The 27162-nt window shown below is 44.2% G+C and overlaps 1 protein-coding gene across 1 annotated transcript in view; it reads left to right on the top strand.

The window, feature by feature from the left end:
* The window catches only part of LOC119187335 (putative ATP-dependent RNA helicase DDX27), a 34927-nt gene extending 9854 nt beyond the window's left edge, over positions 1 to 25073 (top strand). Inside the window, exons 7-18 of the mRNA XM_075887563.1 lie at positions 1088 to 1261; positions 5898 to 6048; positions 7132 to 7231; positions 8963 to 9104; positions 9701 to 9936; positions 13229 to 13311; positions 15208 to 15302; positions 17028 to 17231; positions 18212 to 18282; positions 20569 to 20695; positions 20796 to 20886; positions 24862 to 25073. Of these exons, the coding sequence (XP_075743678.1) occupies positions 1088 to 1261; positions 5898 to 6048; positions 7132 to 7231; positions 8963 to 9104; positions 9701 to 9936; positions 13229 to 13311; positions 15208 to 15302; positions 17028 to 17231; positions 18212 to 18282; positions 20569 to 20695; positions 20796 to 20886; positions 24862 to 24955 (1568 nt within the window). The 3' untranslated portion in view covers positions 24956 to 25073. The remainder of the gene's footprint in view (positions 1 to 1087; positions 1262 to 5897; positions 6049 to 7131; positions 7232 to 8962; positions 9105 to 9700; positions 9937 to 13228; positions 13312 to 15207; positions 15303 to 17027; positions 17232 to 18211; positions 18283 to 20568; positions 20696 to 20795; positions 20887 to 24861) is intronic.
* Positions 25074 to 27162: the final 2089 nt, after the last annotated feature.

Below are 27162 nucleotides of genomic sequence, written 5' to 3'. Positions count from 1 at the left end.
CAATGGATTAAACAAGCGCCGATCTTTTGAGAGGTGCCCGGTTCGTGGAATCCTCTGGGGAGAGCCCTTTGACCAGCGCCGTCGTCGTCTGCCGGTTAACGCGCTAACGATGCGTGGCTGGCCCAGGCGGGAGATAGAGCGGCGGCTCCAAAACCCTCTTTGGCGACATTCCATCCCGTTGGCGTCGCTGTCAATCAGTAGGCACCGTCTCGTGAAGCCGGCCTCTGTTGCTTCCTCCGTCCAGACGTGGCGAGACTGTCCTTTTTGCACTAATCCGGCGTGGCAAATGACTCGCTGGGTCAAGGCATAGCCCGATCGCTACAGTAGGCATAACTTTTGCAACACACACTGAAGTTTCATACATGTCTGGCGAATACAAAAAAATAAATGGGGCATGTAAGATAATCATTTCAAAAATGTTTTGTACAAAGAAATTATTGATTAAAATATGACAGAAATCTTTGTGGTTATCATCTTATTCTGAACCAGTTGGAGCTGTAAATGTAGCTTTAGTGGCGATGCTTGCATCTTGATTCCTGCATTTTTCGTACGGTGTGCCAAACTGCCCTTCGTTGCTTTAGTGTACTCATATTTCATCCGATTCGTCTGCCACAGTGGTTTAGCGAGTTCAATCTCGGCTGTGGGGGTTGCCATTTCGATTGAGGTGAAAAGGTAGAGGCCCATATACTGTGCGATATCAGTGCACATTAAAGAGCATCAGGTGGTCAAAATTTCCAGACCTCTCCGCTAGATTGTCTCTCCGCTACAGCACCTCCACCAAAATGTCACGGGGTGAGATTAACCAAAAGGAAGAAAAAAAATAATATATTTGCAAAATGTAAACGGAGTACACAGAGTCCTTCAGCCAAGATGGCAGAGCAGCAACAATGCGTGCGCTATATTCAGTCGTAATCTTGATCGCCTTGATGGAGCATTTCTCATTGCTTGTAACAGCTTGTAACAATGTCATGATTTTGGAACGTTAAACCCCAGATGGTAGTATTTTATCCAATTCATGGACATTCATAGTGCATAACATTGGAGGTCACTCGAGATAAAATATGTAACGTGTAATGGGCCAACGCAGGAAAGACGGCTGCCTTCATGCTGCCGGTGCTGGAGCGGCTGCTGTTCCGTCCCAAGCAGGACGTGGTCACCCGTGTGTTGGTCATCGTGCCCACTCGTGAGCTGGCCGTACAGGTCTACCAGGTCAGCCTCCAGCTGGCCCAGTTCACCAACATCATGATCACTCTGTCAGCCGGTGAGTCTTGGCTACTGTTTACTGTTTCTTTTTTTTTTGTCCGTCTTGTATACTTAATCTTACTGCAGTCAATTCCTGGGAGTCGTGGTGTAGTACAGTAAGTTCTCATTAATTTGAACTTGGATATTTTGAAATCCTAATTATTTGAAATATGTTCATGGTCCTGTATTTTCAATGTAAGTCTGAGCACATAATTTCAAGTGGTGGTCAGCATCAATCCAGTTCATTAGAAAACTTTGGGTGTCATGTGCCAATCCGCGATCCTGATTTTACCACGAAACTGCAAAAACGACGACCCTTAAGAGCCACAAGGCAATGAAAGGTAGCAATAATAAGGGGTAGCAGATGAAGCACCCCAGCCTCACTAATTCTAATGCAAAAAAAAACAAAAAAACAAACACAAAAAGAAATGTCGTGGTCAACCTAAATGCGTACCTGTGGAAAACAAGATAAGCTCCACTGCAACACAGAGGTGACGTGTGGGCAGCATATTGCATGCTTTTCACAACATTGGCACGTCATGATTTGATTATTCTTTCTGAGAATATCAAATATATAAAGAAATTTATAAAGGACGATTTAGTGGAATTTACTATGTTTGTAAACCTCCGATTGCTGGTCGCTCCAGCAATTTGTGCACTTGCAGCGGTGGTAGAGTTCTTGCCTGCAACGCCTACTTTGAAAACGAAGTTCTGAAGCTGCTATCATCATGCTTTCGAGTCATAACACATCGCGGCTTTTGTCACACTGGTTATTATTAAATTCTATATTGTCCCAGCAAAAATGGGCTAATGGTCTCATCATGACGTGCTGACGCAGCAAAGAGCAAGCGATATGCTGCCTGCGTGACACCATTGTATTGCAATGATGTCTTGTTTTCTGCAGGCGCACATATCAGTTGATCACGACAGCTACCTTTTTTTCTGGGCGCCCCTCGAGATCACAGCTGACGGTAGAACCGTTAGCTGTGATCTCGAGGGGCGCCCAGAAGCGTGCGCTACGACGCACTTTGCCAACTTCGCGGCAACCTCGCACAACAACGCCGTTGTCATTGTAGCAAGTAATGAACATTGCAGCAAGCTACCCCCCAAACAATAAAAGAAACCGTCGATAACAAGATTAACGACAAAATACTGCCGCCGCCTTACTTCCACATGAGAAGTTTTTGTACGTGCGGTGAACAAGCGAGGCGAATACCGGGGATGCTACCTTGTTGTAGAAATCGTCACGTTTTTTTCTGGCTGACTAGTTATTTTTTCTCGTTTGCCAAAAATCTGAGAGGCGATAGCGATGAATGACCCTTCGCAACAGCAAAACCTGTCATCATTGCTCGAAAATAGCATACAATTCATTGGGTCTTGAAGTTTTGTATTTCCAAGAAGCGATCGTTGGTCTGCGCGGGCAGATTCATGACGATCGCTCGCTCCCGCTCGCTGTGTGCTTATCAGCTGCGATGTCTCTACAGTCACATTCGTGAACCCCGCTGTGGCACACAGGTAAAGAAGACTGGGAATGTGCCACTCACAGATAGAAAGAAAAACAATACGGCACGCAGCAATGGGTGAAGGGAGGGAGGGAGCGAGCCGATGTAGACGAAGGGGGTCGGCATAATAATTAAAAAATGGAAAGATCCAAAGGGTAAGTAGCCGCCATGTTCATCCCCTGCAGCGGGACTGCAGGGGATGAATGTAGGGGGTGCGTTTATTATGCGGGGGAAAAAAATCTAAATTTTGACCACTGAAGTTAGGGGTGCGCCTATTATCCGAATGCGTCCATTACACGAGGAAATATGGTATTACACGTACGAACAAAATTAACATGGAACCAGCACGACTTATTGCTTATTTTGTAAAATAAAAGGATGAGAGACCACAAAAGGCCTCAAGTACTATTTTGATAACCAGATTTTTGCGTTCCAAGGACATTACGCTACCGTTGAAGTTAGAATTTCATACAACGACGATATCCGGACATCCAATCAAGTGCACACGCATGTGGACCTGATGTTATGTTAGGAGCACTACTGTCTAGCAGCGATAGAGCCCTTGTTCATTTCTCGCGTTGCTTCGTGTTTAGTAGAACCTCATTACAACGAAGCACAATATGGTGAACTAATAGATATAAAGAAGCAATTGTAATTCCCCTTGAAATTCTCATTGATGCCCTTGTATTTAAAACCTCGTTTTAACAAAGTGAAAATTTCCTCACAATGGACATAACAAACCATCCTTCGCCCACACAACGAGCATCTACTGATCGTTTTGGTATACATCAGTTCATTATCTTGTAACGCGCGACGGTTTACGTGTCATCATGGGTGCGGTTATTCGTACCGTAATTACTCGAATCTAATGCGCACCTTTTTTCCGGTTAAGCGAGTTCATAAATGGTGCGGTTATTCATCATGGGTGCGGTTATTCGTACCGTAATTACTCGAATCTAACGCGCACCTTTTTTCCGGTTAAGTGAGTTCATAAATCGCATGTGCGTTAGAATCGAGTACGAAAAAAAAATGAATTCGGTCATTCCATTGCCATCGGCATTTTCAAAATGGCCGCCCCCTACGTGCGTCGGCAATGGCGCGGCGGCCATTTCTGCCTATGTGTTTCCCATGTGCGGCACTTCGTACGTGTACTGAAGAGTTTGTCACCTTGTAGTGCATTAGCATCCACGGCATGGAAGGGCCGACTCCAAAAACTCGAGTGCACCACGATGCCGCTTTTAAAAAAAAAGTCATCGCGTGTGCAGAAACGTACGGAAATCGGGCGGTCGTTCGGAGTTCTGGCAACGTGCGTGCGGGACTGGCGGAAACAAAAGCAGAAGATTGTGTAGGTGTTCTGTGAGATTGTCGACAGCAAAGCTTCACGCAAAGGCTTCAGTGGACAACAGCAGGGTCGGTTTCCGCAAATTGAAGAGCTGCTCAGTGAGTATGTGCTTGAGCAGCGAGCGGCCCGTGACGACAGAACTGCTCCAAGTACGGACTATGCAGTTAGCCTTAGAAAAAGGGCTAATGCGGAGTCAGTTGAAAGGGAGCAGATGCTGGCTAACTAACTTCATGAAGAGGAAAGGCTTTTCCCTCCGAAAGCGAACGGACATATGCGAAAAGTTTCTGGAGGAGTACGATGAAAAGCTTCACAGTTTTCAGAGGTTCGTTCTGAATTTGCGGTACAACAACGGCTACCTGCTTGGGCAAATCGGGAATGCCGATCAGATGCCTCTTTACTTTGACATGCCTGGCACCACAACCGTCGAGAAGAAGCGGGCGAAGCAAGTTCGCGTGCTGACATCGATCCAGGGTAAAACTACAGTGACGGCAATGCTCTGTTACACGTCAGATGGGCACAAGCTTCCGCCGTACCTCATATTTAAATGGAAGACGCTCCCGAAAGGAGTCCCGAAAGGAGGGCCAACGAGAAAAATGGGTGCGCGTTGCAATCAATGTCTTATTTTTTTTTTTTTTTCGTCGTGGAAACCGGGTACGCGTTACAATCGAGGACGCGGTAGAATCGAGTAAATACGGTAACTCGCACCTTGCGCTCGCTGGGAGCCACCTGCCAACACGCTCTTGGGTGTGTCTCCCTCCCTGCCTCCCCTTTCCTCAGTAACTAATTAACTTGCCCGCGCAACAACTCGCGCGAGCTTGCGCGTCAGCCGCCCTCCCCTCTCCTGTAGAATTCATTGAACCGCGTGAAGAACACTCTGTAAAAGTCTATTTTCTTCGAAGTTATTTTCCAGTTGGTGTGCCAAATTTGGTAAAAATAAAGGTGCATTGTTCTTTATTACTTTGCTAGTTTTTTGCCTTCCGATGGCCTTTTGTTTTCTGCGCGGGGTGCTGCTGTGATATTCGGTAGTGAGAACATTCTCTCTTGCTGGCTAATTGTCGGTAGAAACGTATAATGGCTATAACAAACTAATGGTTATGACAAAGTAATTACGACTCCACTTCAACTTTGTTATAACGAGGTTTGACTGTATACCTATGCCGAAGTGCTCTTAATAGTAAGATTACCTGCTCCAGAACTAAACTTTTACTGCTGTAAAATGCTTCTAATAGCAAGATCACCTGCTCTAAAATACTCCAAAAGCAACATTTTAGTGCTCCAAGATGCTCCTAATCGCAAAATTACTTGCTACAAAATGCTCCAAAACTGAAATTTTACTGCTCCAAATCGGTATTCCCCAGTGGGATCACTGCATGGCTGCATTTCTACAGTGCATTTTGCTTGCTAAGTTGGCCAAACATCATTAAGCGTGACAGTATCGGGCAGTTTTGACGAAAGCAGTGGTCACTTGGGCAGTTGCATTGAATATGGCTGTAGCTCGTTACGCAGATTCATCAGGAATCTTTCAGCAATGTATGTCACATCCCCATCACTGTGGTTCCACCAGTAATTGGGAATGAAAGTACGTACTTTTACTTTGCTGGTGGTGTCTCTTGTAACGTTTAACTAGGACTGCAGGGCTAAACATGAAAGCTGGAATGTTTATGCAGTCAGTAAAGCTCCTTACTTCGCTTTGTGTAGATGTACCAGGGAGAGAGCGAATGTTTAAATTTTGCACTCGCTATGCTAAAATCTGTCTGTCATCCTAATGGGACCAGTTACTAATAAGGAAATGTCACTTTGTCATAATGCAGGTGGTCTGGACTTGAAGGCCCAGGAAGCTGCGCTGCGCAAGTTGCCAGACATCATTATTGCCACCCCAGGTCGTCTTATTGACCATCTAGAAAACACGCCAGGCTTTGACCTTCGAAACATTGAAGTGCTCATCCTTGACGAGGCCGACAAGTGAGGGGCTTGGATTATTTTCCGTTTCTTAGTTGGGGGGAAGGGGGATGTTGTTATTGGGTTTTTCCAGTCACTCCGTGGTCATCCCAGGATGCCAGTCTTTGGTGGTTAGTTTATTGGTAGTGCAGTACTAGGGGTCGAGTGGATGTTTGACAAAGACGTTTCTGGCACATTGCCTGAGCAGTAACCCTGCACTTGACATTCACATCATGGCGCTTGATGAGGCAGGGAAAAACCATCATTTGTTGTATGAATGATGGTAATTTAGGTTAAATATAAAACACAAGAGGATGGTCGTAAAGCTCAGACTACCCATATTTCTTAATGCTTGTAGTGTACCCTACGCTATAATGGTTGTTCGTGATCCTTGTTTACCCTTCCATAGGTTTCCATGTGTGTGAAAATGTTTACTTACATGTGTACGGAAATTAATCGGCAACCTTTTTTTTATAACGCTTTTTTTCCACATTTATTTGTTGCCAATGCTAGTCTTCAAATGTTAACGTTCCGGCATTTAGAAATTTGAACGGACGCACATATTTTGATTGTATGCCTCAATTCTTGGATAAATGCCGTTGAATGTTTGGCATGTTTTGTGCATGGGCAACTTTTGAAATATATATTGTTTTTGCTCTTGGTGCAGATACAGTCGAACCTCTTTTTAAGGGGCACTGATATTAGAGAAGTGGTTATAACAGACACCAGCGTGCTTATAGTAAAGTACAGGTTGATAAGAAAATGCATATGAGGTACCCTGCTTATAAGAAACATGTCATATAAAAGACAAGAATTGCTGCTCGGAGCATGCCTCTTATACAGGGGTTTAACTGTATCTGCAATTCTAGCAACTTATAAGCAGTTAGTGCTGTGCTTCGTCAAACTTAAAAGCATCCTCTCTGCTGCTCTCATTTATCCATGCTAAAACATTGGTCGAAGCAGGTGAAGGGTTTCTCAGCAGTCTGGTACAAAAAGCTCTAGAGAATTCTTCAAGGCCAGAACACTTGAGATTCTTTGTGCAGTACTATCTATGTGTGGTAATCATAAAATATATTGATCTTCGATTATATTTTTTCCTCTTTTCAGAATGCTTGATGAAACCTTTGCATCCCAGATGAAGGAGATTATCCGGCAGTGTGCTCCAACTAGGCAAACTATGCTGTTTTCAGCCACCATGACAGAAGAGGTCAGTACTGTGTTACGATGTGTAACTCAAAATTATTACTTAAGGGGGCAGACTGCTCTTTGGGACCAAAAAGTGACAAAAAATTCATTTTTTAAAATTGACATATTTGGTTTCTGCAAGTATTTTTCTATCTCTCTGCAAATTTTCACGCACCAGGAAGTAGTAATTTTCTTGTAATGTGATTTTAACTGTCCAGATTCTTGGTGCTGTTAACATGCAGAACCTGCAAAAAAATAGGGAACCGACTTTGAGGCTTCTTTATAATTTGCCAGCACCTTTGTCTAGAGCTCTCCTACAAATTTATGAGCGCTTTCATGAGGATTGCAAAACATGCACACCATGATTGTTGCTTTTTAAAGAAACTGTGTGTTTTCAGTTTTTTTCCATTTTTCTCAAAAAAGTAAATTTGTGACTATTCAATTTTGAGGCCTCAATATCTCTGCAGCTTGGGCAGGTACAACAATAATTCTCTTTGCAGTGGAAAGCTGTATGTGTGTAGAATGCAAGTATGGGAGCAGAATTCAGAGCACATGCCTTTTTAATTAATTACTAATCAGTATTGTAACACAATTCCAACTGCTTTTGAAGATGTATAGTTCATTTTGCTGCAAAATAACTAATAAAGGCCTAAAAACAAAAACCTCTTACATACTTTCACTCTATAGTCATTAGTCTATGTTGGCATATCCTAAATATCACTTTTAATTAGGCACTTTTTCTTCTATGGTGGCCTTAAACAATAGGGGGCGAACTTAAGTTATCTCAGGAACGAAGTGAATTACAGGAAAACTAATTAAATATTTGAAATCAGCAGGAAAAACTGCATAACCGTGTGCAGTTTTATCAAGATCACTGAAGAAATAAACAAAAAATGTCTAAGACCAGTCTGCCCCCTTAACCATTGTAAATGCTTTTACGCTTAGATGGGTCATTTCTTTGATTGCTTTCTTTGTTTCCTTATGTTGTTAATGCTTGTGACAACTACCGCATTTACACAATTGTAAGTCGACTCGAATGTAGGCCGACCCCTAAAATGGCACGGAATAAAAAAAAAAAAGAGAGGAGCACGAGGGCATTTTATTAAAAAAAAAATTAATACATCGTAAAACCATTGATGTGTGAATGTGGCTTCAAAGCATTACTTAAGAGTTGTGCAGCAAAGCTAGCTTTGCGAAAATACGCGATCATTTTCAGAAAGGTTTCACAAATGAAACTCGTTTTCGATTCTAGGTCGACCCCGTCAACTTCGAATTTCAAACTAGTACAAAATGGGTCAACCCACAATCACGCAAATATGATAATTTTTTTTTTAAGTAGGCTGGTATGGTGACTGCATCATAGGGCCAATGAATAGATGCTTTGCTTATTCTCAATATGTTGTGTGGTGTGTTTTCACTAACTACTTCAAGAGTTTATTGTTCTGGGGCCCATAGGGTGTGTTTTTTTGTGACATTGTGTCGATAATTCACAGATTAGGTGTTGTAGATACGGAAGTGAGTGTTTACCGAAAATTGAGTTTTTGCTTGGTTTTTATAATTTGATGCCCGTGTCCCTTTTCATGAGCTGCGGCTAAAGGCTAAAAGCCATAGTGGATTGGCTGGTGTGTTGCACTGCAAGCGCAGTTTCATTAGCCTGAAACGTGGTTTTTCCGATACCTGTTGGGCTGTGCTGTAACGTGAGTCAATGCGAGTCAGCTGAAGTTTCCTTTCAATCTCCATTGCTTGAGCACAGGTCAAGGACTTGGCAGCTGTGTCGCTCCAGAAGCCGGTCAAACTGTTTCTTAACAACAACACGGACGTGGCGCTCAACTTGCGGCAAGAATTTGTTCGTATCCGCCCACAGAGGGAAGGAGATCGAGAAGCGATTCTTGCGGGTGAGTGGTGATGTCCGACGTTTTGCATTTATGGCAGGTGTTGCATAGTTCGTTGAAGACGCCATAGTGTCGCATTGCTGGGCTGGTGAAGTGTGGGGCAACCAAGGTTTAAAGTACAGATTTAACTAGTTATTACGCATTCTCGTGTTAAGCAAAGCAAGCAGTGTTTGTTATGCAAAGTAGCGGCAAGCACAACTGTTAGTCGATGATATGTAATCTCTTGGCGAGATGCACTGGCTCTTTGATCTTTGTGCTGCCAGTGGTCGTGTATTATACAGAGTGCACATAAATATTCATGAAACATGTGCAGTCTAATTAGAATCAGAGATTACATTAAAAAAGCCTCTCAATTCGTGGCATTTCTTACGTGAGCAGGAACTTCATAGCATTTGTTAGCTTGTGTGGAACAGTTAATTAAAGCTAAGAGAGTAACCTGATACATGTGTTAATACTGAGGTCATGTTGTATCGAGGTATCATGACCTCGAAGTAGGCTTTAGTCTAAAGGCCTAAACGGGCGGTAATCTCTCATCAAATGAATGGGATGATTATAATGGAATGCTAACTGGCCATGCATGCTCGTTTGTTTGTTTACAGCTCTGGTGTGCCGGACGTTCCACGACCACACCATCGTTTTTGTGCAGACCAAAAAGCTTGCCCACCGCCTGCGTGTCCTCCTGGGTTTGCTGGGAGCACGGGTGGACGAGCTGCATGGGAACTTGAACCAGGCCCAACGTCTCGAAGCTCTGCACCGATTCAAGGAGATGGAAGTGGATGTGCTTGTCACCACCGACTTGGTCGCTCGTGGACTTGACATCAAGGACGTGAAGACGGTACGTGCATCAGTCCTTACTTTCAATGCCGTCAGATTTGGCCACTAAAAATTTTTAGTGTACTGCCTGCATCATGAGTGACTGAAAGGTCGATTAAGAATTTGCTTAAAGGAATGGGGCAGCTTGCCAGGGTATTTTGTTCAGTGAAGATGTTTGTACTCGCTGCATGCTAAGTGGACATTTGTTTGGGATATCACTGGAAGATGAGTTGTCATTAGAGCTTTTGTGTTTCAATTAAATAAATGGTATTACAGTATAACCTCATTAAAACAGACCTCCATAGTGAAGAAGGTCTTGGTCTGTTGCAAAAGGAGTAGGTAAAATCCAAGTACTGTTACAACAGACTTTTATCGAAACACTGAATGGGTCTGTTATAACCGGAGAGAACTACGGGTCATACGAATTTTTTCCTCAATGGGGCATTAAAAAAATTTGATTTTTGAAAATAACATCTTCGGTTCCTGTAGCACTTTTCTATCTGATTTCAAAATATCTTCACTGATAACTACATAGAAGTGCTGTAAAAGGTTTTTTGTCCCTGCCGAGATGGTGAAAACATTTGTGAAAGTCGCGAAAAATAAATAAATAAAAATGAAAAGACAGCATTTCTCGAGAATTTGTATATCCTCACAACGGCACAACTTCCAGCCACCATTTTTGACTTGTCATAAAAGTATTTCTTTAAGAGCATTCCATAGTCAAAAAGCAGATGTTTGAAATTCATTTCGAAGCCTCTGATTGGCTGCTTCTGCCGTGTTGCTTCAATACACCTCGCTGATTTGATGCTTCTTCAGGGATATGCTTCCGGGATAGTGTCTACTGCTTGTTCTGCGTTACGGAATCGTCGCTGTCTACAATCATGCTAGTTAGTGACGTTTTCGCACTCCTTCTGTGTTCATAAGTCAACAACTATTCAGGATACAATTACGCCTTAGATGATGCAGCAGTAAGCGGCAGTTCACTCATCAGATTATGATCACGCGCCACACTTCTCGCGAACATCGCCTACGTGCGTCTTGAACCACTGTCACAGCGTTGACTCGGCAGGAAGGTTCTGCTTATCAGTGCTTATCAGCAACGGTGAACTTTGATTTTATGGGCGCAATCATCGGTGTGCGTGCTACGTCCACAAGCATCAGCTTGCTTTCAGCCTGAACAGACTCGTGAACAGAGCACTTCTCCCTGGAGTGGTCGTACAGTGGAACTTTGAATATACGTCCCCCGGTTTTGCGACGACCTGCATTTTACGACGAATCGATTTGGTCCCAGCGAAATCCCCATAGAAACAATGTATTGAAGACCTTGGTTATATGACGCAGTTTTACGACGACTTTCAAATTCCGTCGGAAAGGAAAAACCATCTTTACTCGAATCACATGTCAACCAAATATTCCCCAGTGCAAAATACGAACTTGTGTACCCCAAAGAGGCCTACAGGAAAAGTACTCATCTTCATCGAATGGAAAATTTATTCTCCTGGAAGTTCATGCACTTCTACATACACCTCAATCGCGTGCATACGTATCCGGGGTCGTTACATAGTCAAGCTTTATCCACTTGGAGTAGGTTCAGCTGACCAAAAAGCTGATATTTTCACATTTTCGGTCCGTGGAAACATTTCCTAGTCAACGTAAGCCCGATTTCCTGCCTTTGTCACACTCGCAGTCACTGGTTTGCACACGCATAAGGGCACGACGCAGCTGTTTCGTCGTGCACAATTACTTTCACTTGACACCAACGTTCGTAACTACAGTGCCACTAGTTGCACTTCACGAGGCAACAAATTACAACGTGCACTGCTCAGTCGCGCACGAATGCATTGTAGATAGACTCATTGTCCGTCGCCATTATGCGATAGCGATGGCACTGTGTCTGACTCTTCTGCTGGGAGGCTCACGGCAACGCGGTTTCAGTTTCGTTTTCACCTGCAGGCAATTTTCGGACTCTATTTATCGGTAAAAAGATGCGCGTTGAATTTGATTGTCTTTAAGGCTAGAAATAAAGATTAGCTCGGACATCCTTCTACTAACTATTACTGCCATTAGCTTCCTCTACCAACAATAATTTAATCTACCCTCATTGTAGAGGTAAAAGGTTGTGCCGTGGGCTTATTCAGGCAGTCCGTACCCATTTTTCCAGAAAGGCAGAGTGTCGCGGTCTATAATTTTAGTTTTTCGATTATAAGGCGCCAGATTATACGACGGTTTTGCGTGGTCCACTAAATGTTGTATAATCAGGGTTCCACTGTATTTAGCGTTTTGTAGGAGTTCCGTGATATCATATCCAAAGGAGTTTGCTGCTAGCCTTACTTTGTATAACATTACGATTTGTTGCTTTCACATTCACTGCATTGCATTCAATGCAGGGTCTCGTTGCCAGAGCTAATCAGCTAATTGCGAAGGCTACGGTCTCACGGCACGGAAGTGCGTGACAAGTCGACCATCGAAGATCCATCTCTTTCATTGTGGTCTCGGAGAGTTTCCATCAGCGCTTGATCTGACATTCCCACGGTAGCGACAACACAGTTGCCTTAAAAAAAAATAATAACAAGGCTGAACGTTGTCGGGGGCCACACCATGCACGTGCAATACCATGCATGTGCCCAAGCTGTCGAAAATGAGGAGCGAACGACATGGACATATGCAGCCCAGCCCCACGTATGTGACGCTAAATAAAAGCGGGGCACTGCCAACCCAAGGGAGCTTTTTATTTTTGGAGGGAGGGAGGGGGGGGAAGCTCCCTCCAAAATAATAAAAGGCTCATCCGGGCATGCGCCCACGGAGGCCAGAACGGCAGAAACCCTGGCTTGAGGGGCACAGGCTTACCTGCCCGCCTCGTGCTCATGCTCGCGCAATAACGAGTGCTTGCTCTCGCCTGGGAGTAGCCGGGTCACAAGTACGCCGCCACTGCGTCAAGCTTCATCAACGGTGGGGCAATCGCAGAAGATGCATGCTCATGCCAAAATAACAAAATCTGGGGCAAAATTCTTACGCTGTTCGTGGCAAAAATTCGTTATATGAAAGATGGCTGGGAGTAAAAAAAACTTTATTACATCAAGGAATTTGTTATATAGAGGTTCGTTATAAGCAGGTTTAACTATAATAACTTATCCATACTCGAGCAGTTCAAACTGAGCCTTGCTGCACTCCAGATCGATATTTTCACGGGTATGCTCTCCTTCATTGCACTCGGTCTTGAGAGGCTGGTATGCCAGCAAGGTTGAAGCACATCACATTGACAGTTTGTTTGTTGACGGAATGCTTGTTGACCACAACATGTTTATGTAACGCAGGTAATCAACTTCACGCTACCCCACACTGTTCAGCACTACGTTCACCGTGTGGGTCGAACAGCTCGAGCCGGCAAGAGCGGACGGTACGTGGTGATGTGTTCCATTCTAGGTTGTAGTTGATGATTTGACAGTGCACTCAAACTTCTATATAACAAACCCAGATATAATGAAGTATTGGTTATGACAGAGTAAGTGAAGAATAGTCTTGCAATACTGTTAAGAGAATGTACTATCATAACGAATTTTCAGACACAAAGGACTGATTTTTATGTAAGATGCTACTTCGTCATAAAGTGGTTTGACTGTACCACATTTGAAGAGGTCGTAAATTGACATAGCCGATGAAATAGCAGGAAGGAAAGCGAAGAATGTTTTCTTTGAACACTCTGTAGACCTTAGTGATGAAGTTGCTTGGGAAAAGTGCTTCGTAACTGCCATGTAAGGAAACTGAGCTCGTGGCTTGATAGACAGTGGGAGAAATGTTCAATCAGTGTTTCATCAGCACATTAGAGCTGGCTGGGTTGATTACTAGATTGAACTTGTCTTTTATATTTTAGCAGAGTTTCCTTAATATGGAAGGCAAAAGGGTTCACCTTACGAAGCTTGTCTGAGTAGTCTGTGCCCTGTCTCATTTATTTATTACTTTTTTAATTAGGTGTCATAACTTGTAGCAATGTGTGAAAAGAGATATTTAGATGGAATTGAAGTGAAGCAAACTAACTCAAACATCGAATATTTTCAAATTGGTCTTAAGTAATGATCAATCACTCTTACCGTTAGTAGAAAAGGATTTTATTAGGGGTGTGCAAATATTTGAAACTGAATATTTTTCAAGTAGTGTTTAGCATCCAAAATTTCAGATGTTTTTATATATTGACGTCTAAGAGGCAGGCCTGGAATTTTCGGCTCCAAGGGAGCACACCATTGTCCGCCACATCAGTTCAGTTTCTACAGAAGGTGAAAAAAGAGGAGAGGCTCAGGAAATACCATCTTTGCTTTTCACATGTACAGTGTTGCCGGCAAAACTTTGGTTGCTCCAAGTCACGTGCATAAATACAATTCCACCTCTACAATGCCTCATTCTTGAAAAGAAAGCTATGAAACATAACCCTGTCAGTGTTTCATAAAGTTAGCAAAAAAAAAAAACTTTCATACTGCTATTTTTTAAGAATATGCCTAGGAATATACTGCAACTCAGTTTTTCTGTAATTTCGCTTCGAATTATTAGGAGAATGTTCTAAAAATATCTGAGAAATGATTCAATTCACAATCACACTTCAATATTCATATTTGCTTCGCACCCAACATTTGGCTATTTACACACTTGTAATAATAATCTCTCTTCTTTTGTGGTCTCTTCTCTGTTGAGGAGCCAAGTAAATTTCTTGTAGTTATCTTCATTTTGATGAGGGTGTTATTCTGCTGGCATTAGTGCTTCCATTGTAACATAGTTTACAAGTGAAGGAAAACTTAATCTTGTAGTTTTCATAGTTAGTTCACACTCTTATTGGAGCTTGTACAATAACCAGGTCCAGGCATTTGGGGTGCTTGAAATTGATAACTGCAATTTCGCTTAGTAGCCAGTCATCTTCATTGCCGTACACCGCAGAGTTTAATCTTTTTTACAGATCTCAAATCTGTAGTGCCATTAAATGGTGCGTTTATGCAGCATGTCAAGAGCACATGCACGAGCAAGCACGTGACCTTTATTTGTGAAGTTTGGAGTGAATAAATGTACAATTGTTTGGAACGTGTGCTGCTTATACTCCCTTAGCCTGGTCTAGCCGTGCATTCCAACAAATCTGTAATCTTATCTTCTATCAGTTTTACATATTTGTGAGCAGCTATACCACCTCTGACATTTATTGCAAAAGTTCTATTCTTGGGAGCATCTTTCTTATTGAAAATAGAACAAGGCCCAGAAGTTACTTTGCATGAAGTATACAGGTGCAACACCAAGGGATGTCTCCTGTTTTCAGGTCTGTCTCCATGGTTGGTGAGCAAGAGAGGAAACTCCTAAAAGAAATTGTCAAGCAAGCTAGAACACCAGTGAAACAGAGAATTTTGCCACCCGGTGGGTACATTTACTATTTAAAACCCGGAACATGTGGAAGCTACTTCGAAGCATCTGTAGAATTTATAATGTGTTTGCTGAGTGCTGTCAGGACTATGTGATCGCATGCCATGCAAATGTGAAGCCCCAAGAATTGTACATGGAGTGAGCCTAACCCTATAAGAATTCCTCTCTACCATATTTGCTTCACTCATATGAGTGAATGTTGCTGTGGTGAACTCAAAGCTCATATGTAAATTTTTCAATGAATTTTCTCAAAATGAAGAAAAAGTGATGTGTTTAAATCGAGTAAATGTTCGAGCAATCATTGTAAGTAATCATTGTTCGAGTAATCATTGTGATTCTATGCCATTCTTATCATCCACCACTCGTGGCTAGTTGATTTTGTTGATAATGCTAACGAAAAGCTGCTCTGATTAGTTACGACAGTGGCCAAGCGTGAACAAAATGATACACATTGGCATCAAAAAAGGCATCGTTCCACATAGCTACGTGAAAGAAAACCATGAACTGAGCTTCAGCTTCGGATCGTCTGCGGCTCAAAAGCAAGCCAGCGGCAAAAGCAGGGCAGTCTCATTGCCATCGCTATCGAGCAATGGTGGCATCCATACTTGCTGAATAGCGGCGGTTTCTGGTGGTGCCAACACGCGTTTTAGACTTCGTCAACGTATTTTCAAGTTCTGAAAATGCATCAAAATGATAAGGACTGTGTTTACTGTATAGCAATAACATCTGAGCCTGGAATGTGAAATTCTGTTGAAGCAGGACGGCAGAAGAAAAAGTGTGTCGTTGTGGGGACAATATTTATGCAGTGACTCTCGACAGGGAACCGTGAATTTTTCGTTGTAGCGGAAATTTCGTTGACGCGGCGTTCGTTGTAGCAGAGTTTGACTGTATTCCTACATAAGAATTACTCTGGTAACCCCTCAGGTCGGGCATGTGCGGGGTAATCGGCTAATTTTGAATTATTCAAGAATAACTTCAGGATCAAAATAATGTGTTTGGTGAATTCATAGGGTACCAGTTGAGATTTTATGTCAACATAAAAAAAAAATAATTAACCGAAGCTGAATTTTTGTTTCATTGCAACAGCAGAGAAGGATCATTGGAAGGGGTGTTCATTCTGCAGTGGACATAAGTTCGCTGGTAATGAAGTGAACATTTGTCAAGTGCCTTGTCATCGCATTGGTGTTCTATGCAAAGTTCAACAAAAAAAGGGAAACCATAAGGGGCTCATTTCTTTTTGATGCTGACTTAAATGAAAACCAATATATTATGATGCTAAGGAAAGTATAGGGATGGGTAATTGTACTGTTCTCAAGTGTATTGTAGCATTTATAATATATGTGAAGACACTAAAGTGGACGTAAAGACAGCTTGCTGCAGGCAGGGGCTGAACCTGCAACCTTCGTATAATGTGCCCAATGCTCTGCCTATTTAACTACGATGGCATTCGTTCTCTCGTCTACTTTATCCGGTGTTAAGTGAATGCTTGCAAACCCGTCAGTGTTAGTTAGCACTGTTAATAGCCTTCATGGCTGTTCAGTCGGCAGCATGTGACTCTTTGCGCTTGATAGCAAAGCAAGAAATAAATAGAAAAATAAATACAATGTGCAGTAATTTTTGAAAGGCTAAAGAAGTGCCACATTGGATTCATTCAGTTTCAATCCTATGACTGAGTTGTGCTGTACCAGTGCATTTCCTTATTTTTACACTCTTGTCCAGATGTGGTGGCCCACTTTCGGGAGAAGATAGCTGGCCTTGAGCAAGAGATCGAGAGCATCCTGCAGGAGGAGAAGGCCGAGAAGGAGCTGGGAGTCATTGAGAAAGAGGTTGAAAAGGCATCTGAGCTCGTCAACAAAAAGGCTAATGCCAACGAGCCGCAGCGCTCGTGGTTCCAGACGCCCAAAGAAAAGTTTCGTGAGCAAGGTGACTCGTCTACTGTTGTTTCTCAGTTGTGGTGGTTTAAAGATGTTTAATTCTGTATTCTCTCATCAAGGATGGAATTGTTTTTTGGAGGTGTATCTTTAACTACTTGGCTAGCAGTGTGAATTGCACGGCATGTACTTATCTGGTCACGTGGCTCTGAGTAACTTCCGATCGTGTGTAATTTCTGATGATGTGTCACACGTTGGTACTGGTGATCGCTATTAAGCCCCATCGAGATCAAATTTCTCAACATTGATTGGCTCTACCTTCTGCAGCTCGCATGAAGAGCCAATCAGAATCGCAAAAATTTGATTCATATCAGGCTAGGTCGCAATAAAAAGTGACCATGTGACACTGGTGTAAGATAATTTTGGTGGGCTGTCAAAAGTTTTCTGAAGTTTTCATAATAAGTTGTAATGTATATAGGGTACTGTTCACACAGGAGGTGCTGCAATATGAGTGACTAACTCTGTAGTAGTACTTGAAGAACAAGAAGTTGGTTAAAATTGAAAAAAATGTGCTCGTATGTTTAATGCTGCCTGCTTTTATTACATTTATTGTCTTGTGGGCTCTTCATTTTTTTCCCAGTATTGTTCATTGCTTAAATTATCTTCTCTGTTTTTATGTGATACATTAGGTAGTATTCTCGTAACCAATCAGAGTGCAATCAGAGCACGGGCTTTTTGTTGTCTTCCGAAGGCGCATACGCGTTGGTGCGTGTGCTCCACTACACTTGCTTTTTTTTAAACTGAGCTAATTCATGTTGCTTTTTACTAGCTACATACTGCTAAGCCTTAACATGAGCTTTAATGCTTATGTTTGGTTGTGATGTGAGTGAATGTGATGAAGACTGCTACTATCAGATTGTTGAAGAAGCAGATGACTAATTGCCAGCAGACTTTAACTGCTATGTACGGTGTAATGGGCCTGTCTTGTAAACACTGTGTGCTTTTTTGTGAGCTCTGTGAACCATCTTTCAGTGCAACTCAAGCTCGGAAAGCACAGCAAGCACACCCTCAAGAAGTTGAAGATACCTCCACGCGCTCAGAATGTGAGTGTTGGTGTAACAGTGTTCTCAGTGGAAGAACAGGTTGCAATTTTATCATCTTTAGTGTACTGCATTAGGAGAGCATAGTGTGGGACAATATGGCAGCACAATTGCTGCATGGCACTTGATCATTTTGGTCGGTGGCTGGTGCTAATCTTACAGAGTACGGGTAGTTGGTCTCTCTTGATGACTTATTCATTTATTGTTTGGAACTACATAGGATTTGAGATGCAAATCAGAGTGGAATATTAGATTAATATGGTCCTGCTTGGCTTCCTTGGAGGGGCACGACGCAAAAATTTTGCACCTTGATTTCTTTTTTGTCAAAATATGTAGCTCATGAACCACTTGTCATGGCTGGAAACCTCATTTGCATAAGTTCATGGCGGTTGTTTATTTAGAGACTTCTTTAGAGTGCCCAGTCGCAGTTTTGGTTTCAAAGAGCACTGAAATAGCAGGAGCAGTTCTAGTGTCAGGGTAACCATAGCTGGCTGTGTGACAATGCAAAATGATGACGTTGGGTGCTGTGCGGGAGAGCGGGGGCTGCACTGACAGCCTGCACATACAAAGCCGCAGCCGTGGAGAAAGGAATCGCAGGTAGTGCAAGCACAAGGCGCGTGCCAGCAACCAGCAAGCATAAACTCGAGACGTAGGTATGTTTACATTGATACTGCCTTGATATTGGCACTGCGAGGTGCTCTGCATCTCACTCAGGCGCGTGGCATACACTTTGAAATCGATTCTAATTATGTTCTAGGCTATATTTGCCGTTTATATTTCGTAAATGTTGTTTATTTCTCCACACAAATATATCTCACTCATTGTCTTGCCTTCAAAATTTTGTGTCAGTGCTCGTTCAATACAATGTGTGATACTAAGCATGTTCACATACGTATCTGGCTAAGCAAACTAGTGATTGCTGAAAATACTCTCGGCATTTCAAGATGTACCAGTGATGGTTAGGCAGTGAACCAGCCACCTACCTCTTGCTTGCCAGCAAAATTTCGTTACATCCACACTACCAGAATGAATACCCACTTTAAGAAATAGAAATTTGGCATAACAGTGCACAGAACCAAAAGCAGCTAATCAATATGCTTATAACCTTTTACTGATGTTTTGTGCTAATGTGTGTCTAGCATGATTCCTTTCTTGAGTAGCATTGAAGGAGCAGGCTTGGAGCTAAGCTCTTCTCTGCCCAGTTAAAAAACGAAAATTGAAATGAAACGTGTTTCTCAGCCAAACTAGATACTTTATGAGGGGCGTGGTACAACAGTGCTAATATTTCAAGTGATTAAAGAGGGAATTGATGCTGGGAAAGCTTTGATGCGCTATTGATGTTTTCTGGTCTTTCTCGCGAAACAAATGACTTCGGTTTTTTCTTCTTTTAAAAACTCACAATTAATCAGCTTCTCTCTTGTTTTAAAGGGACACTAAAGGCAACTATCAAGTAGAAGTTGATTTTTGAAATAAGCGGTCCAGAAACCTTGTAGTGTTAATTTTGTGCCAAGGAAGGGCCTATTTCGAAATAAAATCACGTTTCAGTGGTTCGCATTGAGGTAGCACACTTAAAATCGCCCACCTCAAGAAGCGGACCGACAGGACCGACTCGCGTCACTGTTGTCGTGCGCAACGTTGCCCGGCTTTACTGCGCTAGTAGCTGCAGACCGAAAGCAGCATTAGCCTCAGCAGCAACAACGGCCTTTGATCAATTTTCCGCTATTGGTTCCGAGATCGCAGACGTTTTTGGTTTAACTGTGCCCTGCTAGATGGCACCATCTGTCCAGTGTAACTACGTGAAAATAGAATTTTCGAATCACTCGTGCCATTCCCCATAGTAACGTCTGGCAGTTCTTTTTTTCATAAATCAAACAAACGAACAAGCAGGATTTTATTGTGTCTCTTCATGCACGGAAGATTCTTGATTTAGTGCAACCAGATCGATTACTATTGATTAATTGTAGACGGTTCGTCTGATGTCATCAGGATCATTTTGAAAATGTCCTACTGCGGCGCATGTGTTCTTGTGCATTCACCTTAATTTCTTGGTAAGTAGAGCACTGTTGTTGATAATAGTGTCCTTTTAGATGTTGTCGTACATTGAGCTTTCACCCTGACATAAATTGTTATTTGACTTTAGTGTCCCTTTAAGTAGCTATTTCATGCTTGCATCCGTAAAAGTGTCATTGCATGCTCTCTTAAACTGTGTTGCTCAATTGCATTAGGCCACACAGCAGGCAGCATAGGCATAGTTAGGTAAATTTGGCTAATTTCCCCTATCTTATGCAGGCCGAAGATCGTGTCTCGAGGGAGCTCGAGAAAACAGCTCAGTACCAGGCACGCCTGGCCAAGAGGGCAAAGAAACCTAAGCGCATACGGGCCGTCACCGAGGATGACGGCTCAAAAACACATCCACGTGAGTGCGCTGTAGTTAGCGATATTGGGCTGCAGATATGAACACGATGTGAGACATTTTCGTTCAATATTTCATGCCACTTACATGTTTATCATTGCAGCCAAAGGGAAGAAAAGTGCCAAGAAACGCAAAGGCTTCGATGCAGAACTTGTGGACACCAGCCGGAAGGCTGTCAAGAAATTCCGTTATGGGTATGTAGCTGGAGGGGTAACGGAAGGGGAAAAAAAAGTGGTCTTTGTGTTGTAAACTTGCCTCGGAAAGCTTCTCACATCAGTAATGGTACAGACTGATTTGAAAAGAGTCAAGAAAATTCAGCATCATTCCACTCTGCAAATGTTGGTGACTAACGAAACTGACCGGCGCAACTTCCCGTAGAAGTCGTCTAAGGGATTTGCAAGCATAGAGCTTCTGTGTAGGTTCTGTAACGCTACCCAGAATGCTGTTTTTGGGAAGCATCCGTGTCTTGTTGATTAGCGTTTCAGCAGCCCCTTGCGAGGGCCCGGCAACATTTTTTGAAGTAATTATTAAGCTTCATTAAAAAAGCTCATTGCCTCATAAATCGATCGCTGCAAAAATGTTTTGAATCAGCGAAGTATGAGCGGAGTTACAGGTATTTGTCACACGGTTTAAGCGCTTTTTTTCTTCTTTCGTACGAGTGGGTGGGCTGAGAGGACTGAATAGTACGGTGGTTGGAAGATCGACGAGGGGGCAAGAACACTTTAATTTATGTATATTTCTTCCTGGCCATGAACTGCTGCGAGCACGAGCCCACATCCAGGAGAAACAAACGAGGAAGACATTTTGGGACAGCGCGTGCTCTCACTGAGGCTTTTTGATTGTGTCGCGTCACTGACCTGCGTCTCTGCGACGATGCGGTATTCCTTGCCTAAAGTCCCTCTTTCTCACACGCGACAACTGCTAAAGTCGCTGGTATTCCCAGCCAATGATCCAAACGCCTCCTGGTAGCCCTATACCTGTAGTCGTGACACCTGTCCACCGGGCCAGCCGGAGAATCCGAGGATTGTCTCCCGAGCGTGAACCTACAGGAGATGACGTCAACTGCACTACGTCAGAGCGGTACGAAAATACTCCGACGGCTAATTGCAAGCTGCAGAAGCAGGAGTGCCGAAGGTGTTCCGCGGCCCATTTTTAAGGATGTCGTGGACTGGTTGGCTAACTTTCAACGCGCTGCAGCTTTCAACGAGTGGACCGACGCCAACAAGCTGCGGAATGTATACTTCAGCCTTAAGGATGGCGGTCGTACTTGGTTCGAGATCCGCGAATCCTTCTTGTCGTGGACGGTGGTTTGCCGTCAGCTGCTGGCAAGTTACGCTGACCCCCATCGCCACGAACGAGTGGAGCGGGCAATTCAATCACGCATTCAAATGCCAAACGAAAGCGTGATGATGTACGTGGAGGACATGACTAGCCTTTTTCGTCACGCTGACCCAGGTATGGCAGAAGACAAGAAGTTGCGGCATCTAATGCGAGAAGTTAACGAGCAGCTCTTTACTGGTCTCGTTCGAAGTCCCCCAAAAACTGTGGCAGAGTTTTTACCTGAAGCTATGATGATGGAAAACATGCTGCAGCAGCGATCGGCTGTGTACGATAGTGTCAATGCTGCTTCGCCGGTGGACCAGATTGGAGTTGCGGAAAGTAACATCAGTCTCGAAGCTCTCTGCGACCTCATCCGATCAGTGGTAGGTGACGAGCTGCAAAAGATTCACTGCCCGCCTCCACCTGCTGCGGGATCCATTTCCAGGCTCATCAGGAGCGAAGTACAGCAGGCTCTGCAAGTCCCACTTTCCAGCGATGCTTTCCTGCCTATACCGACGGAGCCTCGCCGTGCACAAGGCTGTGAGCTGTTACGTGCCTCTTGCATCATACGCAAAAGCTGCGAGTTGTTACGCCCCTCCGCACCGCCTCGTACACCCTACACCCTGCGATGCACTTGCATAAGTTCAACCAGTCCAGCATTTCGAGAATCGGCAGCTCCTCCCGCAGAAGTTGGACATATGGCGCACATAGGACAGGCGGTCACTGTGCTACCACTGTGGCGAAGCCAGACATGTATACGGCGAATGCCAGTACCGCCACCCCGAACTTCAGGCTTCCGCCGTCGACTCGCCCAGGCCAAGATTTGGCGAAAGACCCAGAGCGATCGAGGAATACCTGTCCTAGCAGCGCATGTCACTGCCCCCGCGGCACAAGTCACGATCATTGCCTCCAAGAAGGTCTTCTTCAAGTGTCTCGAACTACCCAGGGGCGGCGCCAACGCGATCGCTCAGCTCTAGGTGGGAAAACTAACGACAGCGATTTTCGGGGGCGGGGCCGCTGATAAATGTTACGAGCAAGGGCTTTCATCGACATGAGTAGGTACCAGGAGCGATTCGACGATGTCAGCTTCTGAATCAGAAAGCCTACTTTCCCTGGACATAACAGTAGCGCTCGAGGGCCGCCACGATGCTAGTGCTTTATTAGACACAAGGGCTGACTACTCCATCATGAGCAGAAAACTGGTGACGCATCTTAAGAAAGTTGCTGTGCCGTTGTACAGAATACAAATCTGTACAGCCGGTGGGCACGTCATCACCCCTCTCGGTATGTGCACGGCTAGAGTCGGCATTCGCGGACGCACATGTCTCTGCAGCTGCCTCATACTTCCCGAATGCTTCCAAGATCTCATTCTAGGCATCAACTTTTTACCTGAATAGGTGCTATAATTGACCTCCGACAGCGCACCGTGATGCTCTCGACAGGCAAAGCAGCAAAAAAACCTTATGACAGCCATCTCGGCACGTTTCGTGTTTCAGCCGACATAATCACGTTGCCCCCTCGTTCAAGCATCCTGGTTGATGTCGTGTGTGACGAGCTACAAGACGGTGAGGTTAAGTGAGTTCATACGTATAGCCGAGGGTGGGTGCGATATGCCGGGATCGGAGATCTGGACGATTAATTCTTCAGCTTGGCTGTTGACAAGCTCACTGTCTCTATCTCCGCAGTGGTCGGCTATCGATATCGGCTGCTTTCATTCACCCTCTGAGTGTGGGGATGATGGCTGCTTGAGGGTTTGGTGCACCATGAGGCCAATGTGGCCTTTACAGAAATTCCGGTAGGCTGTTGGAATAAAGGTAGACTAAGGGTTTTGTATGGTGAGGGCAATTTGTGCTTTTTCCGTGCTGGTTGTGCCTGTCTTGGGCTGATATATAATCAACCTGTTTTTCTTGATGAATTATGCTTGCTGTATATTTGCTGTTCACTGGTCCAGCCACATTGACAAAGAAGGCGCCCTCAGTGTCCGAGTATTTGTCGCGAGCCTAGGCCTGTGCTGTACGTTGATGTTCATAGCACTGTGGATGCATGTCGCGTGGTAGTGGTTTGATTGCTAGCCTGCTTTCGAGAATTAATTGTAAATTTCAGGCCACGCACGGGCTGCACTATAATGTTTGCCTCATGTGTTTTCAGGAGCCTTGGCTGCCGATCAGCAGTGCTTTCTGAACATGCTGCATTGTGGTAGGGGCCGTGCAAACAGCATGGTGAAACGCATGTTAGGCATGAAATTTTCGCAAAGGAGTAATTGTCCTGATGACTATAACTCCCGATGGCAGCGATACATGTTTTCCAGCAGAGGGCTTTCACCGTCACCAAAGTCAATGACAACTTAGTGGATAGCCTTCTCTTCCTAGCTTTGTTTTGCACCATGGGTATTACTCATTTGTATTAATTATTTATTCACATTCTGTTAACATGGGTGCTTAGCACAGTGTTCAGACACTTTTTTTTTATGCGGTGGCTTTGCTTTCTGATGCATTAGTTTTTTCCACCACTCCACAGAGGGTTCAAGAGGTTACACCTTATGCCTTGAAATACAAGACTGCTCTCTAGGTGGTACAAGGAGTTTTCGGTTCAAGCACTCAGTGCTTTGCTGAAAACTAGCTCGTAACAGCTCCGTTAAAAAAAACAAATTTACATGAGAGATTGTTGCATAACATCAGGATACATCTCTTCTGAGCAAATTCAGTGAATATGCAATTTTTTTGTGCATGTGGGTGTGAGTATTAGAGATTGCTTACTTTCATGACTATTTAGTGCGGGCTTATCTGCTTCGATAGCCCTGTTGATGGAACCTTGAGCAACATTTTCCCTTTTTTTCTTTCTTTTATTAGGCCTTCCTACAAGGAAAAAGTACAGATGGGTCTGGTCAAGAGCAAAGGTCCTGTAAAAAAATTCAAGTCGAAGAGTCGATACAGGAGAAAATAATTATGAAACTACAGAACTGGTCTGCATTTGGAGCAGTTGCAAATTGTGAATAGACTTCTGCGAGAAAATGTGTGGTGCAGAGTCAATAAAATACCTACATGGCTTCACACAAACACAACACCGAACGGAAACTTATCTCTCAAGATGGTACAACACTGCAGTGCTATGCAGCGACACATTTGCACGAAGTTAATTGGATGTTCAACATATATTGATAAATAATTAATAGATTATTCCTACTGGTATTCGTATGTGGTCTTGTTCTAGTGACTCAATGTGTTTGAGGACAGTATCACAGTGTACGCAGCACTGCATAAAAATTATTTTTCCTCAAATAGTGCAGATATGATGAAGCCTCTGTACAATTTGATCTTGGAAATGCGAGCGTGTCTTGAATCTTTCTTATAAAAATCACTGCCCAAGCACTCTGTACGAACGGTTAACCAGCAAAAGCCGAAACATGTGGCCCCGGTGTTCGTCCAGGGCTTCAACCCATCGTGGCACTGAAACCATTCACAATTATTGGTTACATTTTTGTGCTTCTTAATGAAGCTAGACACATGTATGGCTTGGATTTACCACAGTGTTTATTTCATATGCCGCACATTGTGCCTCGCATGTGCACGGTCATAGAGGAGTGTAATGAGCGGTAAAATGCGTTAGTCACAATGATTGTTCTCGAATCACAGGCGGTCACAGACGTCGCAGCTGAAGTCAATGTGCCACTGGAGAAACTCTCACTCGAAAGCGGGCGTTCACCCTGGCAAACGCGCTCCCGTAATCATTACATTGACGCCACAACACAGTGTTGTTGCAAGCGTTTGACATCGCGAGCAAACTCAGCGACGTTTGTAGGATCCACCCGCCACCGGCGCTTGCATTCCCTTTCGCGATTTAGCGCGGCTTGGAAGGCTGCCGGATCATTGGTATGCAGTTGGTGCCTGCACTCGGCCTTCCGGGCCTGTTTTTGTGCCTGGATGGCACCATTGGCCCAGTGAATGTGAGCTCTCTCACGTTTCTACTTTCGGTGCTCTTCGAGTTGTTCATTGCATACCCATGTGGAAGGTGCCAGGAGAAACTGTTGCGTGCTGTCACGGATCATGGGCTACTGCTGCGGGCAATGGACCGAGACAAGACTCTCCTTAATAAAAAAAAAAAAAATCATTTAATAAACACTCGCGACACTCTACAAATATACACAAAAAATGTATAGAACCAACAGAATTAACTCCAATCTCAACATGCAAAGAAATTCCTTTACAAACTAGACTGTCCTAAATATCGTCCAACATCACTACCACCTAAGCGCTTCTCATGGTGCTTCTCGTCGCCTTACTTGTAACTGACGCGCTGCTCGTCAATGTCCCCGTTGGTTGTGTCGGGTCCTTGTCTCGACGATCTCGGTAAACGTTGCCGTTTCCACCGCCGCAAGCTCCTCTTTCATTGTAATCATCATCTGACGCCGTTGCTGACGTGGTGGATGTTTCGGTGGTTGGGCGTAGCGGCCGTAGGCGACACCCGGTGCTGCACGCTGACGTGGCCACCTGGGGACTGTCTTCGGCGGCTTGCTTCGAAAGAGGCTGGTGCTAGGAACATCGACGCTTGCTGTGTCTGGCTGCTGCATCTCAAGCAGTCTCCCTTGAAGCAGGCTGAAGGCTCGGTCTACTTCTCAGGACGCCCACGTCACAAGTTGCCGAGTCGCTGTCCTGGCGCTCCCATCACAAGTGCGCTTGCTGGCAATGCGACCTCCCCCTTGCAAGCCGGCATCGACTATGCCAGCTCATCACTACTCGAGTACCAATCACAGTTTCGGTCACGCGCTCGGGCCTCGCGGTACAGTGTGCGTGCTCGCGCCTTTACTAATCTTCTCTAAGTTCATCGCCATCTTTGTCGCCAAGGGACACTTACCCATGACACGCGCTCGGCGCTACAGTTGCGACCGGATGGACATCACTCACAATGCAGCCAATAGCGTGCGTTCTTGAGTGCGACACTGGGAACGACGCAAGTGATAACACAGTCAATGGAGACCAATTGTGACACTGCTGCCGGACGGATTTTCATTTCCCCTAGCCATATACAGCTTTCACTGTAAAAAAACAACAAAATATATGGCAGACCCAACGCACCATGAATCAATGTAATGTGAAGCAGTCAGTAAGAAGCTGCATAGATTGCATTGTTGATGCTTTGAGACTAATCAAAGC

Source organism: Rhipicephalus microplus, chromosome 1, assembly GCF_043290135.1.
Source record: "Rhipicephalus microplus isolate Deutch F79 chromosome 1, USDA_Rmic, whole genome shotgun sequence".
Lineage (NCBI taxonomy): Eukaryota > Metazoa > Arthropoda > Arachnida > Ixodida > Ixodidae > Rhipicephalus > Rhipicephalus microplus.
This window is presented reverse-complemented; position numbering and strand designations above follow the sequence as displayed.